Source organism: Conger conger, chromosome 2, assembly GCF_963514075.1.
Source record: "Conger conger chromosome 2, fConCon1.1, whole genome shotgun sequence".
NCBI classification, from domain to species: Eukaryota; Metazoa; Chordata; class Actinopteri; order Anguilliformes; family Congridae; genus Conger; species Conger conger.
Window position 1 is genome coordinate 66,379,888 of NC_083761.1, and position 27,974 is coordinate 66,407,861.

At 43.8% G+C, this 27,974-nt stretch overlaps 1 protein-coding gene across 1 annotated transcript; it reads right to left on the minus strand.

Annotated features, from left to right (window-relative positions):
• Positions 1–2,136: 2,136 nt before the first annotated feature.
• Positions 2,137–20,820, minus strand: xylt2 (xylosyltransferase II). The gene is made up of 11 exons (XM_061232735.1): positions 20,568–20,820; positions 12,294–12,816; positions 11,308–11,480; positions 9,445–9,647; positions 8,570–8,650; positions 8,135–8,351; positions 7,793–7,969; positions 6,823–7,127; positions 5,846–6,041; positions 5,058–5,391; positions 2,137–4,284 (listed from the first exon to the last, which is right to left on the minus strand). The coding sequence occupies exons 1-11, from the start codon at positions 20,697–20,699 to the stop codon at positions 3,962–3,964; spliced, it is 2,664 nt and encodes an 887-aa protein (XP_061088719.1). The 5' UTR covers positions 20,700–20,820; the 3' UTR covers positions 2,137–3,961.
• Positions 20,821–27,974: the final 7,154 nt, after the last annotated feature.

The window sequence follows — 27,974 nt, forward strand, 5'->3', positions numbered from 1 at the left end:
TTGATATCGGATAGTTTTTACATTTTATTTAATCTATGTACGTCTATTTTCATTATGTCATTCTTTTCAGTTAATTTATCCTAGCGTGCAATATTGGCAAATTACCGTAATCATCTCAACTGCTTTTTGAATGAAAACGTGATTGTGATGTCAGCAATGGCATGATCATATGTTACACTGGCTAGTCTCTGGAGAAATCAAGCAGAAGGAGGCAAGGTTTTTATTGATTTACCACACAAGCCTTCCTCAGCATATTTCAAGGCATTGCTTGCTTCCATTTACCAATGGACCAATTCAACCGTTTCATGTTATAAAAATACATGACATCTCACTTGTAAGAATGAATAGCCCAATTCTGAATCCCCGCAGCAGATAGTCTGCTACAGTTAAATAGCAGGCCCAACGAGAGTATACGAATAAGAATGGCTGAAAACAGAAATAAGTAAGTTAGGTCTAATGCTTGATCAAGGGTCGGGTTTCTTTCTCCCGTCTCCTGGTGTTCCATTTATATCGGAAAGAATGGAACCACAAGAAGTAATATAGGGTACTCTAACTCATTTAGAGTAGCTTCACTCACTTTCAACCAATAGGCCATGAGGTGTCCATCTTTTCTGTGCTATTAAACTACAGCAAAGCAATATCGCATATCCGCAACCCATGAGAACAATGGGTTGCTGATATAGAGTACAAATGCTCTTGACAAGCCAATGGCTGTGAGCCTGCACTCATACTTTATATTGATGAATGACATTTCCACAAGACCACAATTGCCCTGCAGAGATAGTAGCTGTTCATACGCCAAACACGTGCCAGCATTCATTTTAGCCAGAGTACTTCGTACTTTTGAACCGAAATGTATTAATCCACATTGAACTGCCAGTAGAATTCCATTCGATCGGGTGAGGGTGGAAGGATCAATTGATCCACTTGAATTGCAGCCGTCCCCATAACGTGCTTATACACGTAATTTTTTTTTGGATAAACCCTAGTGCTAGTCAAGGAGACCAGGAGCAATTGGTGTCTGTTATATTTATTTCAGGGTAATGAGAGACTGTCAGGGTAAACACGCAATTATGTACATGCAATGTCTTTCTGAAAACTGGCCAAAAACATTGGCAAACAACTAATTGATAATTCAATGTGGACATTACAAGCACTCATACACAACCTATGGAAAACACATTTAATTAAAATCTGTAATTATAGCTGAAAACCCCATGCACAGAAAAATAAATAACATATGCACAATGCTTTGGTTATGTCCAGTTGGCTGAACTAATCCATTCAACGGTCCACACATGTTCACATGTTCACACATTGCCCCCCAGTGGCCATAGAAAATAATGCTAATTGAAAAACTTTCAAATATTTTTACAATTATAGCAGGGGTCTCAAACTCTTGTCCTGGAGGGCTGCAGTCCATTCGGGTTTTTGCTTTCATTCCATTCATTCAGCGGCCAATTTAGGTGCTGGAATCAAGGTGTGCAGACTATTTGAGCAGGGGTGTCAAACTCCAGTCCTGGAGAGCCGCAGTGTCTGTGGTTTCCTTTCAATCAGCAGCCAATTAAGACCTTGAGAACAAGGTGTGGACTCTTTAGCCAATGAAAGACTTGGAAATGCATCTCTTGTGCTGATACACATACTCCAGGACTTGAGTTTGACACCCCTGACAGTGTCTGAGTGGATTGCTCAAACTATGTAAACTATGTTTCTGACCTGTGAACATATCAAAATGGATGAACAAGTTAAACAATAAGGCCACTCAAAACTGTTTTAGTTTGTGGTTGACCGATGAGATAATAAAATCACTCAAATTTACACAATGAGAAAGTTGAGGGTTCCAGTTGCAGGACTCCTGTACTCTAGCAGGAAGGCTGGGGGGTGGTTTACATCCATAATAATACTGCCTCAGCACACCACCACACAGGGGTCTGCCTGGTCCCCATGCCCATAGCACGTGACAAAACAAAACATAGAGGATGCAATGTGGCAAATGTGCATCTGGGCTTTTCTCTTCACTACGAAATACATGTTCTGGTACTGGCAGGTGGAACATTGTTCCAAAAAAGAAAAATAAATATTTGTTGAACTGCGTGTGTGTGCATGGGGGTGCGTGTGATTCACTTTGCAAACGACTCATTTTAAAAAGGTCACTTTAATCCATGCTGAAAAGTGGCTCAAAAACAAGAGTTACACATGTGCAATGTTTGCTGACCAAAGATTAAACTCAACAGACCACACTGTAGTGTGGTGGACTTTCACATAACAAGAAAAAGGCATACTTGCATTATTTTGTGGGATTTCCCATATTGTAAAGTAACTGTTACAGATTTTAAAAAAACCCATCATCTTCATTTATTTCAGCTTTTGATATGATAGCTTTTAAATTGAGGTCTTAGCTTACATTTTGCATAAAAAAAGACTTCTGAAAACAAAACACTAAAATGTGTAAAGGCTTGTAAACATAGGACACATGGGGTGGTCTTAATAAACCCAAATCTTGACCAACCTGACTGTACTTCTGCTCGGATGGCATCCAAGGCTAGATGAATTGATCATCTGAAAGTGAAAACTCATTCCATAGTGGTTCTTTTACTAATGACCAAACTTCTGGGGCCAGTTATTCCTCAGCTATTCGGTCAGGCACTTCCTCTGTGCCAAAGCAGCGACTGGCACTGCACAAGTGGACGGTAAACTCAAAGGGCCTACACAGAATAAAACTGAAAATAAATCGAAAGAGAAAACCAGGTCATACCTGGAAATATATTTATCTGAAATGTACAGTACTGTGCAAAAGTCTTAGGCACCTGTATCACATTCTGTACAGATAAGATTCTTTTTTTTTTTTATTCAATGAAAGGTCCTAAATAAACGTACTATACATTTTATATTACATTTTAGTAATTTGACAGAATAGTTAAAAACTGAATCAAATCAATATTTTTTATGACCACCCTTCAGCGTAAAAACTGCATCACTTCTCTGAGATAGCCAACGCTGTCTTGCAGTTCTATAAGACAATCAGCAGGGAGGCAGTTCCAAGTATGTTTTTGAACTCACCACCGTTCTTCTGCAGACTTTGTTTGGCTCCTTGCTTCTGATCTCAGAGAGCCTGGATCAAGTTTTTATGTAAAAAGTAGTCAATTACAGCAATATGTTACTTTTAAAAAATTAAATACACAAATGTCCCTGTAAAATTAAATATTTTGGAAATCTCAAATGTGTTCTTTTATACCAACACACACAAAAACATAAACATAAAAATATAATAAAGTCTAGGGTGCCTAAGACTTCTGCACAGTACTGTATGTATACATTGATCTTTTTGCGGTCACGCAGTTCAATTGTGCCTGAAGTATCAGTGCAAACAATGCTGCAGTTTCGTCAGGGTCATCGGCTTGTGAGTCACCACCATTTCAGGTTCGTCTGCCTGAACCTCTACCCCTGACCTCTGAGGTAAGGCCCATCATAGCATTCTTACAGTAAAGTGCACTTCTACCACTGTCATGTTATTATAAGGCTGGAAACAATGAGGGGTGGGGGAACCTTTCAAATACGTTATGCATGTATAAATCTGGCCAGTTCGTACTTCCTTGTCTAAAACATTTCTTACAATGTTCAAAAAACAAAAAACAAAAAACAAAAAAAAACTGGAGCCCTCGTCTTTACGGAGTTCGATCCACAAGGCCTCTGATGAAGCCTGCACGTCAGGCTTTGTGTTTCAGAAAAACACGACAGGACAACAGGTCCGAACAATGAAAACTAAAGTCTAAATGCTTCTGTGCAAAACCGAGAGCTTCTCTTCAGCGTCCTCGCGCACAGCCGTGGAGGCTCCGGCCGGTCCCGGGGCCCGCCGGCGGTCAGCCCCGTCTCCGGGGCCCGGCTCCGTGCACTCGACCCTGCGCGAGCTGCTCTTTCAGCGGCTCCGCTCCGAGGAAGGGGGGGCGCCGTCTCCGGAGGGCTACCTGATGCGGCCGTTGCTCCTGACAGCCCCCAGTTCAGACTTGGGGTCGGGGGAAAGGGAGCTCCAGCTGGTTGTGTTGCACGTGACCAGGGAAGGGCAAGGCGAGGCCTCGGTGCTGCAAATGTCTCCCATCACCCAGAAAACCCCCACGCTCGCGTCAATCCAGTCCTCCAGGGCTCTGCCCACCAGCTGGGCCTTCTCCTGGGCTTCCTCCAGGGCCTGCTCCCCCCTGGTGAGCTTCAGCACCGGGCTCAGCTGCTGGAAGCCTTGGTCCATGTACAGGTTGCCGGGAGGACCAGCGTGCAGCCAGCTGTCCTCATCTGAACAGACGGATGATAGCACGTAAGACACCAAGCATTGGTAGAGCATAAAGGCAGATAGTGATGACATGTTAAGGTTAGAGAAATACTTAGCCTGAATAATGTGTTAAAGTGAGAGGAAGAGTCTTGAAATTGTGTGAGATAAAGCAAAGAGACCTTCTACAATCGCAAGGTTTCTACACGCTAATTGCGGGGAGGTTGACCAACCAAGAACAGTTTGGAAAGGACAGGCACAATGTATCTTCAAGCTCAACACTAGGTAAGTAACAGGCTGTAAAATAAAGAGTTACTGAATGGCTTGCTACAGACCCTCGGAGGCTGTGAAGAGGAATAGGACCTTGCTTCACTTCCTCCCACAATGTTTATGACCCAACACCCAACAGGAAACGCTTGACCCCAGTGGTTGCGTAGGCTGACTGACCGCAAGAGAGAAAGAGAGAGAAAGAGAGAAGGGGGAGGGGGAGAGAGGGGGGGAGGGAGAGAGAGAGGGAGAGAGGGGGAGGGGGAGAGAGAGGGGGGAGGAAGAGAGAGAGAGGGGGAGAGATGGAGAGAGAGGGGGGAGGGGGAGAGAGAGAGGGGGAGAGATGGAGAGAGGGGGGAGGGGGAGAGAGAGAAAGGGGGGGAGAGAGGGAGAGAGAGAGGGGAGGGAGAGAGAGAAAGCGAGAAAGAGAGAAGGGGGGAGGGGGAGAGAGAGGGGGAGGAAGAGAGAGAGAGGGGAGGAAGAGAGAGGGGAGGGAGAGAGAGAAAGAGAGAAAGGGGGGGGGGGGGCTCACCCTTGCGGAGCGGCTGTCGGGCCTTGAAGGCCAGCGGGGTGATGAGGAAGCGGGCCTCAGCCACCGTCTCCCACAGACGCAGCACTCTGACGGTCCAGGCCCCGGGCCGTAGGGGGCGCTGCAGGGGAGGCTTGTACTGCGTGAACTCCACCTCCACGTCCACGCTGATGTCATAGGAGGCCGCCACCACCTGGGCGGGGTCGATCCACACGATGGTGGCCGTCAGGTTGGGGCCCCTGGCCCACTTCTGCACCGCCACCGGCTCGTCCAGGGGGCCCATAACCCCCCCGAAGTTCCGGAAGATACGCTCCTTCGGGTCCCACTCTATCCCCACCTGGCATTGACCAAAACGCAAAACAACATGCTTAGGATTTGCTGAAGGCATGGCCGACCGGCTCTTAAAAACAACTGACCAGCTTCTGGAAAAATCCACATCACATCAAGCATGGAGAGAAAATAAATAAGTAAATAAACATAAAAAACACTAAAAAATGAAATTAGTAAGTTACACATAGTAAGATATGCAAGCACCTGGTAAGGACGCACAAGTTTCACACATAAAAATCAGTACGCGAGTATTCAAGGTTGCCTCATTATTGCATTCAATATAAACACTCCATTTCAGTCACAAGCCACGGCTTGTCCTTTACTCAATTAGGAACAACTCATACATAAAACTTGGTTTTTCGTTCTCTATGGAAAAAAGGCGTCACCCATATACTGATATGTGTGCTGAGTCTATACTCCAGTGCGCCCCCTGCCTGCTCTCCCCATGCGCCAGTTCACACCTCCAGGTTCTTCAGCCGCTCAAACTCATGCAGGTTGCTCTCCAGCTGCAGGGTGGTCTGGGGGACCGCCCAGACCTCCAGGGTCAGCCTCGTCTGTGACCCCAAAAGCTGCACTTCCTGCTTCACCAGGTAGCCCTGGAAACGGTCGTCGTAGAAATACAGATGCACTGACAGTGGGTAGCCAATGGGCTCGTACCTGGATGGCAAAGGAGGAAATGCAAAACTTTATGATCCGTTCGTAAATCGGAGAATACAAAAACAGGTAAAGTAAACAGTAAGGTTCAATTCCTTTCCAGGTCTCTATGACAATGGACATGACATGCAAACACCAAACTCCAACATGCTTCTGAAATAATGATGCATCTCTGAATGACCATATGTCCCCTCAGCAGAACACAAGACTGCTGCTCAACTCTAAAGCTCTCTGCTCTCTGCTCAACTCAAAAGCTCTCTGCTCAACTCTAAAGCTCTGCTCTCTGCTCAACTCTAAAGCTCTCTGCTCTCTGCTCAACTCTAAAGCTCTCTGCTCAACTCTAAAGCTTTCTGCTCAACTCTAAAGCTCTGCTCTCTGCTCAACTCTAAAGCTCTCTGCTCTCTGCTCAACTCTAAAGCTTTCTGCTCAACTCTAAAGCTCTCTGCTCTCTGCTCAACTCTAAAGCTCTCTGCACCAGTTGAGAGTTGAGCTGAGCAGAAGTCAGTGAAAGGCTGTGATGAAAATAAAAACCTTTAATAAACTTCATTTATATAGCACCTTTCAAGCATAGAGCACAAAGTGCTTCCCAGAACAAGAATAAGGTGTAAACTTACATAAAGGGACACAATAAAAGCAGAAAAAAAGAACAAACGGCAAATAAAATGGCAACATGTACAATGGTGAAAATAAAACAAGAAGGAATAAGCATTGTAAAAGCGGGACACAATAAAGGAAAATGATGAACCCCAGACAGTAAAAAGGAGAAAGGCGCTTGCGGTCTGACCTGCAGGCCTCTTTGGCCCCCTGAGCGGCCCCCTGCGCGGCCCCCTGCGCGGCCCCCTGCGCGGCCCCCTGAGCGGCCCCCAGGCTGCGCAGCGCCAGGCGGAAGAAGGCGGAGTACGAGGTGAGGGCCACGTCGCTGAGGGAGCCCACCCCGTCGGGCCGCTCAAACAGGCTCTCCCAGTAGGCCTTGAGGGCGGCCGTGCCGGGGGCGTACTGCCCATATAGGTGGGCATCCAGGATGTTGATGGCCTCCTGGTTCACCGTCGACTCAAACTTGCGGGCGAAGAACGTGGGCCGGGTCAGCTGCTGCAGAGGAGAGGGAGTAACAGTCAGCCAAGTTTGAAGATGAAACTCAAATCTGTTACTGTGTAATTTGGCCCTCTGCAAAGACCCACTGAAAGAGCCTTTGTCCTTAGCTACCGGTGCCAAGTCTGTCAAGCCTCTGAGGGCAACTTTCCACTGGAAACAATAAAGGAACTACAGGGCTTATCGCAACCTGTAATTTAATCCATACAATTCGGCTAAAGAGCGCTATTGTTTATCGCAAGACTTCCTGATACACTGCGGCCATATTACGAGATTAATGTCATTGTTGCTTTTCTTATCAGTGGCTAGATATCTTAAGTATTTCATCCCCTTCCCCGACGGAAATGTTCACTCTGTGCATCATTGGCAAAGTGACAAAAAGGGAGGTAACATTCAGCAAAATTAACACGCAACCACTGCTTGCCAAGTCAGCTGTCTGCATGCTTTGACGCTAAATTGTGACCTCAATAGTGGTTAGAAAAAATGAGCAATCCCATTTAAGGCTGGCTAGCTAGCTAAGTGTAAAGTTGACATGGTGATAATCTCCCATTTTCTGATTAATGGCAATATTAAAACTGCCAAAACGTGCAATTTGGATTCAAGTGAACATGGTACAGTATGGTAACTCATACAATTAAAACCACACAACTCTTCCTGACAGCTACCTGGATTCGGATGAGATCGCTCGGTTTGAAGTCGTTGGGCGAGCAGCCGCACCAGTCCACGATGTGCTTGTACTGGCACTTGCAGCCCAGCTTGCGGTTCCAGTTGGTGACTCGCAGGTTGTTGTCCACCAGCGTGTCACACATGTGGCTGTTGCCTAGCACTGTGTGGAAGAAAGACTAGGAGACAGAACACTGAACATTAGTAAGAGTCCAAATCCCCAAAATCTGCAACAATCTTAATTTTTTCGAGCAACAAGAAAACAAGATGAGCACTAAGTTAGTTTAATTTCTCGATGTAACGTGGTGATGCAAACGGCCAGGAGACCGCGGTAGGTGGAGTACCTCGGCGGGGAGCAGGGTGTATGTGTAGAACTGCTTCAGGCCGGACACCAGCTGGTCCTGGGAGTTGATGACGTACTCGATGAAGCGGCGGGTGAGGGCGAACCAGTCGGACCCTCCCGACACATCCAGGCCCTGGGGTATCGTCCGCTCCCCCAGCCTCCACATGTGGGAGTCGCACTCGTGAAAGAGCCGGTCCAGACCCTGCTTCTTAATGAACCTGCCACAGCATTAGAGAACTATCACCATCTCAATACAGCTAGCCTGGAGCATTGCCTGTACTGTGCATCATAATACACAGACACATTTCCTGTATGACGACATGTCTGTTTTGTTTAATAGCATTACAAGTTGTTGGGCGTTGTTTGGCAGCCAAGACAGGCGGTGCTTTTGAAACATTTTTCAGAATTAGGGCACCAGTGTGCCAAGTTCCGATACCTTGCATTTTCTCTTCCGTGCGACTTAAGAAAGTTTTTGTCTCGGTACTGGGAGAGGAAGGCCACCAATTCTTCATTGGTCCTGTTTAGACACCCAGGGAGAAAAGGAACAAACATAAAATGTGATATCAGCCAAAAAGACAGCACAAGAGGCACTAGAAATGTGCTGACTTCCGCCTGAATTGAATGAAGTGCTTTCCTCGGGATACTGCCTTTACTGCTGTGAGCCAGTCAGTACACATTTCTCCATGAATAGCAGATGCTTTAAGGGTTGGCTGCAGTGCAGAAAAAGGCTCATAGGGCCCTCTGAAATCTGTCTGTAACTGATTGTGGAAAAAAAAAAGCTATGCAGCATATCTCTGCATCAGGTGCTGAACTAATGCTTGCAACGCAAAACTATTACAGCCCACGGACCTAATAAAGCAGATGGGCATATATAATTTCAGATTTAGTGTGCAGTTAATTTTTTACTTCATTTAAAAATTTTACTCAATTTTATTTCTGCCAATTTCTACAAAAAAAAAAACATGTACTTGCATAACGTCTGACAGTGTCTTAAAAGTGCACAGTACAACAGCACGTCAGGCAGGCTTCACAGTAGTGACAGTCTGTAACAATCAGGAAAACTATTAAAACCCCAGTTGCAAAACATAATACTATGCTATAAGGAAAAAAAATATTACAGCTGTGGATAACTTTATTCACCAAAATGCGGTTGGCAGGTTAAAAGTAGAGGTACTGCACACACACTCTCGCTCGCGCGCGCGCGCGCGCGCACACACACACACACACACACACACACACACACACACACACACACACACACACACACACACACACACTCGAGCGCACGCACACACACTCGCGCACACACACCTGGTGGGGAAGTCTGTGGCGCTGAGGTTGATGAAGAAGTCCCACTTCCAGTCCAGCATGGACAGCAGGTCCTGCATGCTGCGGAGGTAGGTCTTCAGCAGGCTGGCCCCGCCCCAGATGGTGACCATGCGCCAGGGCGTGGTGCGCACGTTGGGGTACAGTCTGCAGATCTGCTCCACCTCACGATGCAGGTAATTGGAGCGCTGGGAGGAGCGAGGGAATGGTCAATGTTACAATGACTGGACTAAAACATCACGATGCATTTAGGGCCTAGAAACTAAACTACCTTATTTCTGAAAAGCTCATTACATTTGCTGGGCCACTCAATTTCTACTTGCAGCTATATTTTGTAACTTCTTTGCAAAAGTGTCCTTTAAACATGACAATTACTAGATTTGCAGCAAAAATGCTCCATATATAATACATTATTCTGGGAAGTATTTCCATGGCAACAGCACATGAATACAAGTGAATCATATTTCTAGGTTAATATTCAGTTGAATAGTCGTGAAGCACTGATGAAAGATTTTGTCTGAAATGTTTTCAGTGCCACGGGAACCATTTTCATTTTCCCCCTGACTAAGTCCTACAATATATTTTTCAAGGAGAAAATTCTAAATTGATTGTGAGGTTTATAGTCTCTTTTCAGGCTCAGTGGGAAATTCCACCAGAATAAACACAATCATCCGTACAGACAGGAAGTAATCTCAACCCAAAACTTTGTTTGTAGTACTAACCCAGTTTCCTTCTCACTTGCTTTACTATGATTATATTGCTGTAGACTGCTGTTAGATGTCTGTAATGGGAATTTGTAGTGACAGGCAATTGGAAGCCAGATGCACTGATATGTGAAAATGAGGAACTGAATCATGAAAATTATGGTAATTACGATTATGAACAATCACATATCGAGCAATTGCATATCTTCAGTAGCTTGCCAACAGTATGTGGCATTTTTCACATAATTACAATTTTATGGTGCTCAAACAAATGGCGAAATTACAAGGACAAGGTGTTTCACAAGCAAGGAACGGTGATGGGCTATGAGCAAGATAAAGGGTAAAAACAAAAACTCTTTAAACTCTGATGCACATGCTTTTGTCTTGTTTAATGTAGTAGCCATTCTGCACATTATTATTTTTAATTGCAAAAACGAGTGGGAGACATTTAAAGATTCCAATTTGAAAAATAAAGAGATGGGAGGCAGTATAAAACCTATTCCTTTCTACTGTACATTATATTAACCTTTTTAAATGGCATTTGTGATCTTCTATTCGTGGCTCGGGGCACCACTGGTTTTTTAAAAATGAACAGCATACAAAGGGAACTAGTGTTTATCTGCCAGCATTCAAATAGCCAGGGCAAGAAGAGACACCGCACAGATAGACAAACCGAAACCGGGGCAGGCAGTTGGAGAGAAACGGAGTCATGTATGCAAAATGTTAAAGCAGGTGACAGATACTGTGCGTGGCAGTCTGAAACCCCTTCCGCCCGGGGTGCCAGTTCCACAGTCTGCTACGTGGCAAACAGTGGATTTTCTGCAGCGCAGAACAAAGCACAAAGAGGCTCCTCTTGGCTTGACGGCTTCCAGCAGCTCTTTAACGCTTTCATGCTAACAATCCCTAAGGTGTGACGCACAAACCCTCCTCCACTGCCTAGGCAGACACACGGTTCTCATTTATTTAAATCCATTTTCATCCGGCCTTCCGCTTCAGCGCCAACCGAATCCTACGTCTGCAGCCGTCTCCAATTTCTTCACGGCCGGGGATGTGTTGCAGCGCATTGAACAGGGCTCAAACTCGGCGACGCTGAGAGTACACGTCCAAAGGAACGGCCCAAGCCCACCCGTGCCCAGCGCCATACCTTGTCCACATGGATGTAGTAGAAGTGGTCGCGGTGGTAGATGGCTTTGAGGAGCCGCTGCAGTTGGCGGAGAGCGCGTCCGTGGACCACCAGCACAAACGCCACCCGTACCGGGTTCTCCACCTTGGTCAGGTCCGTGTCCAGGTCATCCGCCTGCAGCACGGGGCTGGAGACTGCCGATAAACGATAGACGCATAAACATCAACAAACAGGACTTAGCAACACTCTACGGGGCTCCAGAGGGTGGCCATGTGACGCGCATATCTGTAAAATTCTTGCCTCGTGCGAGTAAACGTTTTCATTGGACGCAGCAGTGCGGTTGTAATCTAGCCGGTCTGATCGACATTGATTTATGTCTCTGCAGTGTGTGCGCAAGCGAGTCTGCTGGGTCTCTCCCGTGACGTCTTCTCAGTGACGCACAGAGACAGCATTCTCTGCACGAATATTCGGACTAGACAGAGCACGCTGTAGGTTAATTGTGACAGATGATACCATTACTGCCGGTAGCTAAAGCTACATAAAATGAAGCGTTCATAGAGTTTCTTCAGGATGAAATCTACTGATGTTAGGAGTACAGTGATCGCTCCACCTGTACCTCCTGAGCCTGAGATAACATCAGAGGCACATGATGAGCATGATGAGTTATTCCTGCTTCACGGTATTTGCATGTGCTGTGATTTTCCATCTGGAGTAATTCCTAAAGCTGGTCATTAGGTTTGATGAAATATGAATTTTGGTATTAATATATAACTATATAAAATACTGAGAGAGTGCTCAGTTCAGCCTACCAGCAGAGAGCTGGTAAACATGCTACATGAAGATAATATTGCTGGATGCAAATCTAGCTTAAAAATGCAACAGTTACTGTACCACATATTTAAGATATTTCTGTTTCTACTACATGCTGCGGGCCCTGTTTACAGACAAAGGTATGCTGCACACACTTAAAGGCTGACGTCAGTGTGTAGCCGTGGGGCCCGTCTCACCGTGCTGCAGGCAGAACTGCGGCAGGGCCTGGGGCATCAGCTGCCCCTCCTGATGCTGGCACACGATGTTGCCGATCTCCTGCCTGCACTGGCGGGAGGTGGCGCGGTGAAGGGCGGACAGGGCGTCTTTGCCCGTAATGTCGCACTTTGGGACGAAGTCGCTGCTGGGGACCTGGGGGGCCCCCTCCACACTGCCCATGTCCCCCTGCCCCGCGGGCAGGAAGCGGGCCCCGCCCTCCCCGCCCTTCAGCTCGGTGAAGTTCCTGCTGCTGGAGGGGTCGTGCGCCAGCCCCTCGCCGGCCGCGCCCTGCCCCTGGGAGCCCCTGTCTCTGCCGGGGGCCTCTCCGTGGCCCTGTGGCTCCCGCCTCAGGGTGCTGGCCGTCGTGGCCCCCGGACGCTCCATCCCGGGTTTCCAGCGACCCCGGCTCCTGCCCGGCTGCCCATTCTGCCTCTCCCAGGATGCAGCCTCCTTCTTGGGGTTCTGGCTGTTGTTGTCCGGGAGCTTTGACCTCCTGTGCTTCCTCTGGGGGAGGGGAAGGAGAAGCCGTGTGAGAAACAGTCTGCAACAAAGGTTAATGAGTTCCACAGTTTCTTCTCCTTTGATGAATTATGAAGAAGTAGTCACAAGACTATAAACAGCCTGTCATGCTAGTTTAATGAACGGTGGCGATAAGATCAAAGGCGTGCTCGGGTACACTGATATGAAATATGTATCCAAATACGGAGACTGCTCCAGCATTGGACAGACGTCTCTCCAAGGATAGTCAACGGCAAAAGTGCCACTTCAACACTGCCAACATTTCCAGTCTCAAAAACGATGTTGATAATCAGCCAACCTAACAGCCCATGTTTCTGCTATAAACACTGTAATTAGTGTTTCTTAATGGCCCACAAAGTAACCATTGGAGATGTTTTGACATTTCATCAAGCTGATAGAAGGAGAAATTACATAAGTTTGGAGTCACTCGGTTCATTTGAATACACATGGGTCAGTGCATCGATCAAGCCAAAATCAGGATTTTATGTGGTCTATTATTTCATGTTAATGTTATTTACTTAAATACAAGAAAATATCTGCAACATTTAACTTTTTTGAAAAATAATCTCAAATTTGCTATTTTCTACTGACAAACTAGTGCATGAAACAAAAACAAAAAAACCATCAAAGACCACATTTATATGAACAAAATCTATGGATGCCTAAGCCTTTTGCACAGTACTGTGAATGCGTGTCAATATGTATGCGTGTGTGTGTGTATAATCCTGCAAGCAGGACTGCTGGTCAAGCCAAAGGCAGACTGTATTTGCATAAAATACAGCACCTGACCTGTGTGACCTGTGAAACTGCTTATTCAGCAGCAGCTAGGTAGGATAAAACCTGGGAAATCCTTGAAAAAAAAACCTTGGGGAAATCACTAAAAGTCAGTTCAGATTTTTCGTTTAGTTTGAGCATGTCTGCCATTTAGAGGTGATTACCTTGGGGAAAGATAGTGAGGTTGACTGACATTTTTGTGCAAAAACGTGTGTGTGTGTGTGTGTGTGTGTGTGTGTGTGTGTGTGTGTGTGTGTGTGTGTGTGTGTGTGTGTGTGTGTGTGTGAGTGAGTGAGTATATGATGAATGCGATGGAAATGTATAACCTTAAATCTCAGTTGCTGGACATTTTCAAACTTTGCAACCCATTTCAAAGAAGGGCAATGCAGGTGTACACCAGAAATGCTGTGCATGTAAGGACTGCATGAGCATAACTGCAATTGGAAGTGGTGGCTATGATAATGTAAGAGCATTCATTTACAAACAGCCGACACTTGAACCATTGCTGCACACCCAGAGGTCTTGTCCAAATGGTCAAATTTGAGAAGAATCCGTTGTTATTAATTCAATCCTTCTTCTGTCTAAGCATTATTTAAGCAGTGTCTGTAGTTCAACATTTCTTAAAGTACTCTGCAGGCCAGCCTGTGGGATTTGGATAAGCCGCTGACTTGGAAGGCACAGCCAAAACACTATCAAAACAAACTAATAATACAAACACTGCAATACTCAGAAGTGCCATTACTGAAAATATGCTTTTTTATTAACAGCACACTGCTACAGGACACGGATAACGCTCTGACCTGGTTTTCAATGAGTGCACAAGGCACGAACGCTGGCTTAGACTTTGGAATTTGCGAGACTGTTTGTTGATTAATGTGTAGATCTACCCTCTCATGTATTTTAATGGATACATCAACAACAGCACTTCCTCTAAAATAAGCTGAAATAACACAACAGGGTGCAATGCAAGTATTTGTTTTCTTTTTCCATTGAAACGCCCAAAGCAACTGAAAAATGTTAAATCCTCTCCCGATGGCCAAGTCCGCTATTCAGTCAGTCAGTGAGTAACACATGAATCAAGGGCACCCTATCCTAAAAGTCACTGCAGCAAGTTGAGTACCAAGAACTGAGATAAGTGGGAATTATAAACAGGGGCAGCAAGAGGACTGGAGGCTTGCCATGCTTAGAGAAGCTCAAAAAAAGCTCCGGGAGCAAATGGCCTTATCAGCACCAAATCCTGCTGCTTGAGAAACACTGCCCTATTAATTATCCCTGCAGTGGCTGGGGCTGTCAGTTAAATTTAGCAGACGTACGTACACACACACACACACACACACACACACACACACTCCACAACTGCCACAGAGGGCCACCTAATCTCCATCCTGCCCCTCTCCACAAAAATGAAGACGGCCCTTTTGACTGGCCGCACATATTTCCCCAGCCATTCTCCAGCCAGATTCGGCTCTCAGCGTCATTAAGCACAGCACATACTTCAGTGTAATTACACTGACCGCACACGCCCTGCTTCCATTTCCCCTGCCTGTGAATGAGACGTCTTACATACGGGCCTGTTTCACTCTTTTTCTACCGCAGCTGTGAAACACGTCACACTCGCTCCACGAACTCCGTCCAAGTGGGAGCACGACCAATGTTTACGCCACCATTACCTCGCTCTGGAACTTGGAAAATAAATCATCTGGACTCTCAAAATACCATTCCCCATGTATTAAAAAAAGCTGCATTTCTTAGGTTGTTGTTGTTTTAACCGCACTTTGACCGCAGTCACGCACCATCACTTGCCATCTCATCTGAGCACTGTTAGACTGTACCACATCCAAGAAGCAGCTGTGCCGGGGGAGGCAGAGGTGAAACCTCTTGAGCAGCACTGCTGAGGGAAAGAGGCACAGAAAATGACAGGACTGGGGCCTCTCAGCGGCCAGCAGACAAACACCAGAGGACATAATAAGCTCCATGACTCTGCTGACCACTAGGCCTATGTGTGGACAGATGGTAGAAAGCACACCGCAATGAGTTCTTTTCTAAAGATAGTGGCCAAAGGAACTGCTCTTTTCTCACTTTTGCCTTGCTAAGTATCATACAGGAAGAGCACAGTCAGAGATGCCATTTTAAATAAGGTGCATCTGATACAACCAAAATGGGAGTAGGCCAGTGCTGTTTGTGCTATACTGATTTGGCATTTCCAGCAAGGTACGGACAAAGCAGTTTACTAGACATTCTTCAGATAGGTTCTCAGAGATTCAAATACATACAAGCTTCCATTTGCACTAAAATCCCAGCATTAAAAATACAAATGTATTATTTTGTAGATATTGTAGTATTCAGAGCAAAAAAGATAACCGAATGAAGAAAATATTACAACACCCCATATCATGAGCACCGTGGTGGGGGCCAGGGAATCCAGCGCCAGCACCTTCACGGTTAACACACAATTACCAAACATCGCCTACACGATGTTATCAACACCATTTTTAAAGAAGGCATTTCCTGGAGTAACTAGTAAGCACATGCTCAATCCCTGTACCCAGTCCCAGTGAGACTTAAAACAAACTCTCAGTCACATTTTAGGGATGTAACAATGCACAAAGCACGGTTATTGAGTCTCTGAGAACAGCCCTCTCCTGCTGAGCTCTTATTAATGTACAGACCTAGCTTGCTGTCATGCACTGTATGCCCAGTTCCAACTCAGAAAGGCTGCTCTGTACAGTTTCACATTCCAAAGGCTTTCTTTTGCCCAGATTCATCAATCATTCCCACAGCTCACCAGCTTCTGTCTAAACCTGAAGGCCTGCGGAGATGGCAGGACTGATAAGGCATGCCAGGGTGACGGTGCATTCCTGTGCAGGCATTTCAGCAGATCACCCTCATGAGTCTGCATACCTGCAGGCTGGGGAACTCACCTTCTCATCTTTCACACTGTACTACAGGTAAGCCACCTAAGCGCTTTCTGTTTTTTTAAGAATCCTTCCTTGTCTTTTAATCTTTGGATAAGAGTGGCTGGGTTACTGGCAATTACAAGTAAGGGCTCCCACGTGAGAATACTTCTACATCTTCACATACTTGTTCTGAGCAATAGCAACTAGGACGAGCTTTGATGCAAAATGTTAAACAAGATTCAATACTGATGACAGCAAATGAATGGGTGACTCCTGCAAGTTGGCATAATCTGCATTTTATTGTGCAAAGAAAGGGGAGAAAGGGGGTGGGTGGCTGGGTGGGGGTTGAGGGCTCAAATCCGCTGCAAAACTTCAAAGTGGCCTGAATATCAGCCGTGCCAAAGCCTATTCTCTCTGCATTACACTACACAGAGACTCCAACTGGGACATGTTGGTCTTCATACGTCACGCTTCCTTCTAGATATGGGGCTAGAAACTTCATTATACTCTTCAAACTAAGCATGCAGAAAGAGGGTCTCACAGTGGCAGGAGCAGACTGACAATGTATCCGAAAGCTATCTATTTTTAAGAGAGATATTCTTAACACAGGCACACACCTCAAAATTACATTTACCTGCCATCTATAAATGGGTGTAAAATTAAAACCGGTTCTGGTTGTCGTGCACAACCAGGTTGTAAAGTAACAAACAAAATATATATAATATATTACCTGTGGGGCCTAACACATTCTGAAACCAGAGCATCAATGTTGATTTTGGTAATGAAAAAATATATGGATGCAAAGCCTACATTATTGTACAAATGTCATTAAAAATACCAGTTAAACAGGGAGTTTCTGCGGTTCCATAGATCATTTATGGAAATTCATAATAGCCGACCCAAGCAGCCTGAGCAGGAAGAAGAGACTGAAATAATCGGACTGACAGCACAGAGGAGGCAGGAATGTGTAAACCAAGCTTGTTTAGTATATCATAGCAGTCAAAAACACAATGCTGACACACAAACACAACAACAGTGCATTTTCACATAGTGGGTGGAGGTTCCATTGACTCAGTGTACAGTAAACGATAGCACTTGGGGAATAAAATGCTTTTGAGTCTTTCCACTGAGAGCTAGCAACAGAAACCTTCCATACTGGTGGAGTTTGGCATTCGCGCCAGACATTTTCTTTGAGTGAACGAATGAATGTGCAAATGTTGCAGGTACATGTGAACACCTTCTAAGCAGATAGATCAGACTCCTGAGCATGGGTGTCCCACATCACCCTCACCCTCTTAAGCGCTTCTGTAAAAAGGGAAGCACAGAGAGGGCCTTAAGATGGAGGCAACAATTAGCTATGCCTGGTGAGTAGGGTGATGTCACCATTTGTTCAGATAACGCCAATTCATACCAGAAATGAAAAACCAGACATGGAAGTCAAATAATGTTTATGGAGAGCACAATTATTTGGTCACAGAAGTAAGGATATATCATATAGCCTATATTTAATACCCTGGGGAGCACTGATAAATAATAGCCACCAGAGAGAAAGCACCCAAGAGCACATTCTTCACACTCGCACAAACTTGTTAACTGACACAATTTTGAGCGTTAGCCCCCCGCACTAATAAGTGTGTGCAGCTGTTATGTGTGTCGCAGAGGTGGAGTTTGCACAAAACTAGCTTACAGAGGAAGGAGGAAGAGTGCTAGCTTTAAGCTCAGTTACGCTGACACAATTACAAAAAAACCTCACTAGCCCCAGATGATCTCTGTTGGCAGCTATGGCAAAATTAACTCACACTATGAATGAAAACATTTACAGACCATCTTATGATACATGTTTATTTTGAAGAGCGGGCAGCTCATGTAAAATGTTGACTGATGTGGACCTCATTTGTAGGTGACTTAAAGGTTCCACTGCCTCGGATTGTCGAGAGCAAGTGTGACACTTCCATTAATTAGCTAGATTACACTGTGCCTAATTAGTTTTTTTGTACCTTTTCCAGGTCTTGTTTACCTCAAATATCTGTAACTAGCCTGTTATAGTCAACAAAAATTTTATAGTACAAACTTAAGTGCAAATAAACTAATTTGTCATTGTTAAAGTAGGGATATTCTTCAACTGAACTATAGTTCCATACATACAATCATGCCAATCAGTTGTGTAACCTAGCTAATTCTTAGAAGCTTATTTGCCTGGCAAACGGGAGCATCAAAACCTAAACACCAAATCAAAATCATGTCTTCTGTACAGTCCTCACCTTGCAAAGCCATTCTACGACTGGAGCCAATACTACATGTCAGGATCTATAAGCCAGTTCACATACGAGAAAAATACTAAATGTAAATTGTCTTCGACATTATTTTTGGAATGATTCAATGTAATTGGTCAAATCATCATATTTAGCCTGCATATTTTTCTATTCTGAATCCATGTCTTTCTTCTGGCACCTGTTGATGGATCGCAGATATTGCTCACCACCTACCTCTAGAGTGTGGGCTGCAGTGCTTCCTGGCTAGACTGAATTTGTTAGAGAATTAGTGTACCAATATAAGGAACATATATCTCCACCCTCCAACTGACTGTGCCTCCACGCCAGCTCTTCCAAGTACATCTTGGCACTACTACCTACAGTTGGCACAAGATTTGACACAAGGGTCCTCTGAAGAGGAAGTCAGCTTGCTTTACCCTTTATAGCCTATATAAATATGCCTCTGACTGGCTCAGAGACCTGGAACACAAAGACTGTTCAGAGCTGGGTGTTCACTGCTTTAAGAAAAGAGACATGTGCATGTGCCTATTAACACAGAGGGCTTGAGGCAAGTTAGATTTTGACATGACAGCTGTACCAATAGCAGCATCAGCTTCATTCTATTAAGTTCAATTGATTGCTATCTTACTCAGATTATGCTGTATTCAAAGCAGGCACACTCAAATATGAAGTCACAATCTAAAGAAATGAAATTAAAAAGCCATACAATAAGACAAAATTGCAATGTATCATTCTTCAATGGGCAACAATTGGAAACATTTACTACAAACCACAAGCCTTTGCACATAGCCAGTAAGAACCATTTGGGCCATTTGTTGTCCATGAGCTCTTGATCACAATTATAGCCGTTTTCAGCCAGACAATCTCCTCCATTTGCAATGGTAATGAATGAACTGGTGAATGGAAGAAAGCTTCATTCGTCGGGAACACCAAAAACTAAAATGCACGTGAAGTTGTTATTCAACCAAACACAAATAACAATCGGAATCTCTAATGTCACAAGTTACCTGCTAAAAGTAAACTGTACTTACTCACTGAAAGCCCTTTTAACTTGCCACGAGACAGTCACACGAATAATCGAATTGACAGCCCTTGCGCTAGCAAACTAGCTACCGCTAGCTAATGTTCATTAAGTCCAATGCAGCAGTATTTTATCTAGTTAGCGAATCACATGTAATACTGAAATCCAGTAACCAAATGTAACGTTCATGTTGCAATTTTACGCACGTACCATTTTCAAGCCCACTAACTACGGTAAGATGATACAGGGATATGGGTAGAATACTATCGCTGGCTATCCAAATATCAATACAGCTAACTTAGCTATAAACCGGGTCGGAGCCAGTGCTTGTGGCAGCTATATTTTACGCACCACTGAAACTAATTCCTTTATAGTAAATGACATTAAATCACAGTGAATTCTACACACAGGTGACATTAGCGGACACTTGTAGCTCTACATAACAATCGAGCTAGTTAACGCGCTTTGTGGCTATGTTGTTAGTTTGCAGTGACAATCCGAGGTTACCCTTTGTATGTAACACCAAGATGGGTAGTTAATCTCCTTCCTTGTATAGTTGACTAACTGGATATTGATGGCAGTTTGTTTGTTTGAATTCTAATCACAACGTATACTGAACAAGAATGCTATTGGGCTGGTTAGCAAGATAAATGTATAGCTAGCCAGCTAGCTAGTTGTTTAACGTTAGAATCACCGACGGATAATGAACCCTTTATGAAAACAGTAATATTGTGTCGTATTTCATAATATATCCATAACTTGTCAACTCACCTCCACCTCCCCTTCTTCAAGGGTCCTCAGGCTCCAGAGCACTAGCCCCTGAATAAGAAGAATAGTAAGCGCGGCTGCGATCGCCAGTTTGTATCGGCGGAGAAGCTTCTGAACCCGTGTACTCGCCACCATTTTTTCAGTCCCAGCAACCAACCACACGGGCGCGAGCCAGCAGGGCAAAAAGAGGAAGACGTCGCGGTATGGACCGCGCACGCAACAGCATACGGAAGAACAGACGCAAACGGGATATCAGCATACAAAGGCGTTTCTAGCCACTGAACTGTATTTCTAGCCAAGCTTCAAGAGCCAAACCATTCATAGGCGGAACTCCGTAGAACGTTTGTATCTATTGGGCCCTTTGAACTTACATATTTACAAACTGGGTGATCATGGTAACTGAGCGTAGTAAACTACGTTTACTGCGTAGGCTACGCTGCTAATGACTCATTAATGTGCCTTTTTCTGTAGATTACAATCTCTCCCTGCATTAGTGCAGAATGTTGTTATACTGAAAGCGTAAGTATATCATGGCATCCTCTGTTATAACTCGCACCGAATTTGTGAGACCGGCTGCCATCTTTTCACTATGCAATCCGGATTTAAAGCAACACTGGACCACCTGCGCTAGAGGACTGCATAACTTGAGTGATATGCCATGCAGACATATCTGACGTCACAGGCACCCAAACAATGAGGCAAAAGTTATTATGGCAAATTAAATACCCATATCTACAGTGGTAAAGTAGAAAGTATTCAGACCCCTTCACTGTTTGCACCCTTTATTGTGTTTTGAAATGGATAAAATTATGTTGGCGATGAATCTACAGTCAATAACCCATAATGACTACATTTTGTAAATGTATTAAAAATCAAAAATTTAAATAAAAAATGTACTTAAGTATTCAGACACTTTGCATAGTTTCAGGTGCAACCTGTTTGCTTGAATTATTCTTGTGATATGTCTATAACTTCATTGGGGTCCACCTGTGGCAAATTTAATTGATTAGTAGTATATACACACATCTGTGTATATAAAGTCCCACAATTCACTGCATTTCCATACAAAAACCAAGCCAGGAGCTCTCCGTAAACCTCTGTGATAAAATTGTGGTGAGGCATAGATCAGGGCATGAAACCATTTCTAAAGCTTTGAGTGTTCAATAATTGTGAAATGGAAGAAGCTAGAGCTGGCCATCCAGTAAAACTGAGTAACCAGGTTGGGACAGTCACTCTAAAAGAGCTTTGGAAGTCCTCTGCAGAGATGGGAGAACCTGCCAGAAGGATGACCAGTCAAGCCTTTATGGTAGTGGCTAGATGGAGTAAACTCTTGAGTAAAAGGCATATGATAGCCTGCTTGGAGTTTACCAAATGGCTTTTAAAGAACGCAGCGAGCATGAGGGAAAAGATTCTCTGGTCTTATGAGGCCAACATTTTTGGGCAGAAATCTGTGCACTATGTCTGGTGAACACCAGGCACTGCTCATCACTTGGCTAATACCATCCCTATGGTGAAGGATGTTGGCAGCAGCATCATGATATGGGGGGTTTTCAACAGCAGGGAGAGGGAGACTGGTTATAATTGAGGATGAATGCAGCCAAATATAAAGAGGTCCAGAGTGCATGCGACCTCAGACTTGGGCAATGGTTCACCTTTCAGCACTACAATGACCCGGAGCATACAGCCAAGACAACGCTGGAGTGGCCTCAGGACAAGACTCTGACTCTCCTTGAGTGGCCCAGCCAAAGCCCAGACTTAAACCCCATAGAACATCTGTGGAGGGACCTAAATATGGCAGTTCACAGACTCTTCCCATCAAATCGGATCTCCCAAGAAGAATGAGATAAACCCCAAATCCTTGTGTGCAAAGCTTGTAGAGACTTATCCAAGAAGACTCTGAGCTGTAATTGCTGCTAAAGGGGCATCTACAAAATTAAGAGATTATAGAGATTATATATTATAAGAAATTAGAGCTTTCCGTTGTTGATTTTTTTAAAATAAATTTGCTAAAATGTCTAAAAACATGTTTTCAGACATGTTTCACAGATTGATGGACAAAATGGCAATTTTTTCAATTTAAAATGAAATCCACTACACAAAGTGTGTGGATTTGAATACTTTCAAAGGGACCTGAATAATTTCTAAAGCCACTCTATGGAGACATACCACATATGCATATACTTTTTGAACATTTTAATCAGAAGAGAGGAGAGAAGAAACAGTTTTGACATATGTTCTACTTTTCAAGAACTATGTGATGGCTGTATATTATATCAAAATAAACCTACAGAGCTTGAAGGGGACATGGAGAAAGAAAAAAAAGAATTATGCCAGATAGGATGACATCAATAAGAATAGCATGATAACAGGATATTTCACCTTGTCAATGGGCCTGGTCTTTTTTGGGTGTGGTAATGTCAATATAGTGTGGATTTGGAGACTATGGTTGAATTCTCACATCCAAGAAGTAGACTCTTTATCTCCTTGAAAATTTGAGTGCCACAGGGTCCACGTGAGCAGGAGCATGAGCATGAGGACAAGCTCAGTGAAAGGGGAGGCTAGTGTAGCTATTGTGCCTGTCAGATAGGGTGACCTCACTAGGAGAAGCATTGTAGAAGGACATTCCACTGCCCCAGGGAGCCTAGACTTTTGGTAATGTGGTACCCTATGTTGGAGTGGGACACCAGGATTTAGTTCCCATGTCCGGCAAGTAAGCTTTTTGCCTCTTTGAAAATCCCACACTGATCACAATATCTTATGGCAGAATGGGTAAATCGTGGTAATAAGATGCATATCTCATGGCCATGAAATAAGGATGTAGGATTGAGTGCTGTTAGATAAAGTGCATAAGATGTTGGCAGCAGCATAAACACTTGGAAGCAGAAACTGTGTTGCCGCTGCAAAATCAGGAAAGACCCTGGTGTCAGGCTGAAAAATTCAAAATCAACAGTGTCGCCTGTATTGTGATGCAATTCAATAGCCACGCAACAACAACAACAAAAAACATACAGTACCTAATAATATTCCATTTTTATTCTTGTTCTGTTCTGCCGAAGATTGCTTTCTGTTCTGGTAGACTTGCCTTCAGATCATTGCTTTGGTTCGCTTCTTTTGGTGGCTGGAGCCTGGGTGACGGATCCGGGGAGTATTTCACAAAGCTGGATCCGTGATTTAGTTGGATAAAACACAGAAAAACTGTTTTTACTTTGGTCCATGTTCCAGGTTTTGGAGGGTTCCAGGTTTACTGACTGCAGTTACCCAGCTAACTCAGAAACCCTGTTTTGTGAAACAGGGTCTGCACAGGTCTTTCTTAGTTCAGGCATATTTGTAGATATTGTTAATCAAACTTTGGCAATTAAAGACAACTTTACCACAAATAAAAACAATTGTGCTCAAACTCTTCTTCTTGTGTTTATGCCGCTCAAACTGTCCTACTGTCGCAAGTACATGTCAGGACCTCAACACACATCCCAGCACTTGTTTCTTCCATGTTTTCCCCTGTGTACATTTCCATAAAGGGTGGGAGTGGTGGGCCCTCCACTAACTTAACATTTTAATGTATAGAAATTAAATTAAACAATGCAAATGGTCTCAATGGTCATTCCTAGAGAAATGCCAGCGAGGATATGTTTCAAATATGATATTTGTTCATCTAAAATCTACACAATAAATGAAGGACACTACATAGAGGAATTTGATTGCAGTTATGGGTAAAATATCAGATTGTATGTGTATAAACCTGTATAATAACATGTATATAATAATTAAGGTAATAGTGATGTGCAAAGGTGAGGATATTGGTGAGGATTATACACTCAGTTACCACTTTATTAGGTAGACCTGTACACCAGCTTGTGAATGCAAATATTTAATCAATCATGTGGCAGCAACTAAATGCATTAAAGCCTGCAGACATAGTCAAGAGCTTCAGCTGTTTTTCTGACCAAATAACAGAATGGAGAAGAAATGTGATCTAAGGGACTTTGAACGTGGAATTAGTGTTGGTGCCAGACATGGTGGTTTGAGTATCTCAGAAACTGCTGATCTCTGGATTTTCATGCACAACAGTCTCTAGAGTTTGCAGAGAATGGTGCGAAAAACCAAAAACATCCTGCCAGCAGCAGTTCTATGGACAAAAACGTATTGTTAATGAGAGAAGTCAGAGGAGAAGGTCCAGACTGGTTGAGGCTGACAGGAAGGTGACAGAAATGCAAATAAGCACACGTTACAACAATGGTATGCAGAAGAGCATCTCTGAACACACAAAGTGTCAAACCTCTAAGTGGATACAGCAGCAGAAGGCCAATAAGTCTAAAAATACATCTAATAAGTACCTACGTAATAAAGGTGTGTGTGTGAGAGAGGGAGTGCTTATGTCTTCAGATAATTGCAAGTCTATAAATATATTGGTCTGCAGTCCTCAGAGTTAAAGGTATAATAGGTAAGATTTTTGTGTTAGAAAGACCAAAAAGACAAGACCATTGTAAATCCCTTCCTATCATTGAAAAAGGTTCACTGACATGTTGACTCACCCCCGCTTGTGTTTATAGTCCTTACATTCGGGTTTCACAGTGTACATTTGTCGGGGCATTAAATGTATCAAAACATTGTACAGCTGTACAGCAATTTAAGCTTATTGGTTGAATTGCTGCCCAAATTGCACTCCAGACAAGCAATCACTGAAACTCTGTTTACTATTGCTTATTATCCAAGAGAAGACTACATATCTAGTTATAAAACAATACCAATTTGCAACAAGAAAATTAGCTATAATTAGCTTGAATAATTTACAAATATCCGATAAAATATAGCCAATACGAACATAGTAGCGATTGCACAAGCTGCACTGCTTCAGGTCGATATTTGTACATTCGGGAAGCTAACTATCCATCCATCCATTATCTTCACCCGCTTATCCTGAACAGGGTCACAGGAGGCTGGAGCCTATCCCAGCATACATTGGGCGAAAGGCAGGAATACACCCTGGATAGGTCGCCAGTCCATCGCAGGGCACACACACCATTCACTCACACATTCATACCTAGGGGCAATTTAGACTCTCCAATCAGTCTAACCTGCTTATCTTTGGACGGTGGGAGGAAACCGGAGTACCTGGAAGAAATGGGGAGACCATGCAAACTTCACACAGAGAGGCCCTGGCCGACCGGGATTCGAACCCAGGACCTCCTTGCTGTGAGGCCGCAGTGCTACCCACCAATTATACTAATAACTAGTGATCGCTAATTTGCTTGTTATAGCGAACTGTAATTGTTTTCTACTTGATACGCAATAGTATTCAGAGTTTCAGTGATCGCTTGTCTGGAGCCACACGTTCATTTTGTCTCTTTACGTGTTCAATCATGCGTAAACGTTTATTTATCTCAAACTGTAAGTTGCAGTTGCATTGTTTGTGGTAGTTATCATATCATAGTTATATATATATGCTTGCTCACAATGTAGTTGGTTAGCTAAAGTGAAAACTATAAATAGTGTTGTGTAGCACACAACATAAAAGTCTATTTAATAAAGTCACCTGTTCGGCAAACATTTTCTTACTAGAAACACTACAAAAAGAAGGCAGACTCTGTTGCGTTTGTCAGTGTCAGCTTTCCAAAACAGTGCACGAGAACACTGAACTGTATTATAACGATTTATATTACGCGTTATATTCATAGACTGTGGGAAGCATATACATTGTTGTCATTTGAGGTTGTCTGTTGTTGCAATTCCTCTCTTGACCTTTAAATGTTTTGTCTTGCATTCTGACATTTATTTGCATGACGGAGCTTATCGTGATCAGGCTGTCAGCAAGAACAGTTGACAACTACATCGAGGGATATTATAGTAGGACTGCAGTAAATAAACCCATCATTACAAAGGTGAATGTACATTTGAGAGTTTAGTGGTCCAAAGGCCATAGGTGCTGGTCTAGAGTGTTAAAAACATAATATGGTTAGATTAATCATTCTTCACCATATTCTTGACAAGTTGGAAAGTGCATGCGCTGCATACTACAAGAGAACGGTACAGGCCTGAATACTTGACCCCTACATTGAAAGTGTCAGGTGGCTCTGTTGGCATTTTCCTGGCATGGATTGGATCTACTTGACCCATTGGAGCAGTAGTTTTCAAACTTGGCCCTGGGGACCCATGTGTATGCTGGTTTTTGTTCCAACCGTATCGTTTTGATAAGGTGTTAATTTGTCTTAATTACACTTTTCCTGTTTTGAGGCATTATTTACCCTCTCAACCTACATTGTGGCCTACTGAGGCAAAAAACAGCTGCTAATAGGGGGTGACATGGCTCAGGCAGTAAGAGCAGTCGTCTGGCAGTCGGAGGGTTGCCGGTTCGATCCCCCGCCTGAGCTGTGTCGAAGTGTCCCTGAGCAAGACACCTAACCCCCAAATGCTCCTGACGAGCTGGCCTTGCATGGCAGCCAATCGCCGTCGGTGCGTGAGTGTGTGTGTACAAATGGGTAAATGAGAAGCATCAATTGTACAGTGCTTTGGATAAAGGCGCTATATAAATGCCAACCATTTAATTGGCTAAAGCATGAACACATGGTCACTAAAACTAGCCATTTGGTTGATGAAGAATTCAGAGACAAAGAAAATTGTTAAAACAATGCAGGTTTGGCTCATTATCATTTGAAGAGCAACGAGGAGCCAGTTGTTTCACTCCTCTTGAATTTTTTATCAGTTTTGTAAAATGTAATCAATTGCAATCTAGCAGCACATTGTGAATATGGAACTTTTTTTTCATGACATGCATAGCTATAATGGTGTGCAAAAATGGTCAAAAAGCCTTTTACAATTAATATCTAAGTGAACAGAAGCAAACCTGACTGTCGAAATGGTACAGAGTTAAACATGACAAGTTTTTTTTATAGTTTCAAAGCTTTAGCAGTGATGTGTAGGTTGTTCTGAGCCTTTCTCACCAGGTCTTGGGCCATTCTCTGTGAAATCTTTCCTGGTCTTCCAGACCTTGCCTTGACTTCAACTGTTCCATTTATTTTCAATTTTCTAATACTGTTTCTGACAGTGGAAATAGGTTGTTTGAAACCTTGAGAGAGTTTTTGTAGCCTTCTCCTTCTTGGTGGAAATGAACCACCTTCATTCTGACATCCTTGGGCGACTGTTTAGTGGAACCCATGGTTGTTAACACTAGACAGAACAGCCACTGCATTTGGATTCCTTAGAAGGTATGGAGTTACTATAGCATAAAGCTTCGCCCTGGAATTATACTCACCTGATTCATTGAAGCCCTAACGAGTAAATCACCTGGGTCTGGGCCTTAGTAATCATCTTTTTAAATAGTAACAAATAATTTTCACAGGGCCCTTGCTTTAAAGTTTGCAGAAAGGTCTCGCATTTAACTCTTTTAGAGTTCATGTTTGCTTTCGATCACAT